General features: G+C 37.9%; 1 protein-coding gene across 1 annotated transcript; it reads left to right on the plus strand.

Annotated features, from left to right (window-relative positions):
• The first annotated feature begins 511 nt into the window (after nucleotides 1-511).
• Nucleotides 512-877, plus strand: LOC140444298 (uncharacterized). The gene has a single exon (XM_072536048.1). It carries the CDS (start codon nucleotides 512-514, stop codon nucleotides 875-877), a length of 366 nt encoding a protein of 121 aa, XP_072392149.1.
• The last annotated feature ends 467 nt before the right edge of the window (nucleotides 878-1,344 follow it).

Consider the following 1,344-nt stretch of genomic DNA (forward strand, 5'->3'; position numbering starts at 1 on the left):
AAGAAGGAAATTCCCTAAGTGATGTAGCCTCAATCTTAAACCGATGGGTTAAAAATTTCGACGCAAAATTTAACGGCCATTACATCGAAGTAGCAGATAATACCGTACGAGATCGACAATTTTGTAATCTATTTAGCCCAAACGAAAGACCACCTACCACTAAAAAGGTTGCGTAAGCCATTATAAAGCTTAAAAATAAAACAGCACCAGGAACTGATCAAATTTGTAGTGATCTCTACAAGAATGGTAGCGACGCCCCGCTACAAGCACTGCATAAACATTTACTCCTTGTCTCGCAAAATCAGACCATGCCATGTGAATGGTCTCAAGGCGTGATATGCGTGTTACATAAAAAAGTTGATCAGCTTCAGTGTGACAACTATATATGTATAACCTTGTTAACAATTGCTTACAAAATGCTAGCAAATATTCTCAACGAAAGGCTACAAGTTCACACGCTTGGCATATTTGGAAAATACCAGTCTGGATTTGACTCGGACAAGGGGATACTATGGCTTGCCTCCTATTTAACATTGCTTTGGAAAAGGCAGTCCGAAACACAGAAATTAAAGAAGGCGGTGGTATTTACAATAGATTGATACAAACCTTAGCATACGCTGATGACATTGACATAATAGGATATAGCAAACGAGATATTGAGCAGTATTTCCTAGAACTGAAAACGGCGGTGAAACAAATCGGTCTAGTCATCAACGATGACAAAAACAAGTACATGTTGGTTACTAAGAATCCTATAGCAACTGAGGAACGGAAAACAGTCTTTGTAAATCATATCTTTGATCATTTTGACAGCTTCACATACCTTGGCTCGCTAATGACTATCACCAACAAAACAAGCAAAGAAATTAAAAGATGAATAAACGTTTCAAAAGGGCATACTATGAACTTAATTTAACTTAAGAAATATCCAAAGAAAAACTAAAATTATTATATACAAAACACTGCTGAGGTAGGCCCTTACATATGGGGTGAAAACATGGACTCTAACGTAGAAGGATTAAAGACTTCTGAGAATATTCAAGCGTAAGATGTGCGCAAAATATTTGGAGCTATAAACAATCAAGGCCAGTGGCGCAAAAGATATAATTTCGAATAACACCAACTGTTTAATGAACCAGATGCCGTAACGTTTATTAAAATACAGCGACTTAGATGGGCTGGATACATAATAGGAGTACCTAACAAAATGATTGTTAAAAAGCTGACGACAAGAACAGCTATAGGAGGAAGAAAGCAGGGGCCGACCGCGAATTAGGTGGTTAGATTGAGTTAAGACCGACTTAGGGATACTAGAGATCACGTTGCCAGAAACCGAACAGAATG

Source organism: Diabrotica undecimpunctata, chromosome 6, assembly GCF_040954645.1.
Source record: "Diabrotica undecimpunctata isolate CICGRU chromosome 6, icDiaUnde3, whole genome shotgun sequence".
Lineage (NCBI taxonomy): Eukaryota > Metazoa > Arthropoda > Insecta > Coleoptera > Chrysomelidae > Diabrotica > Diabrotica undecimpunctata.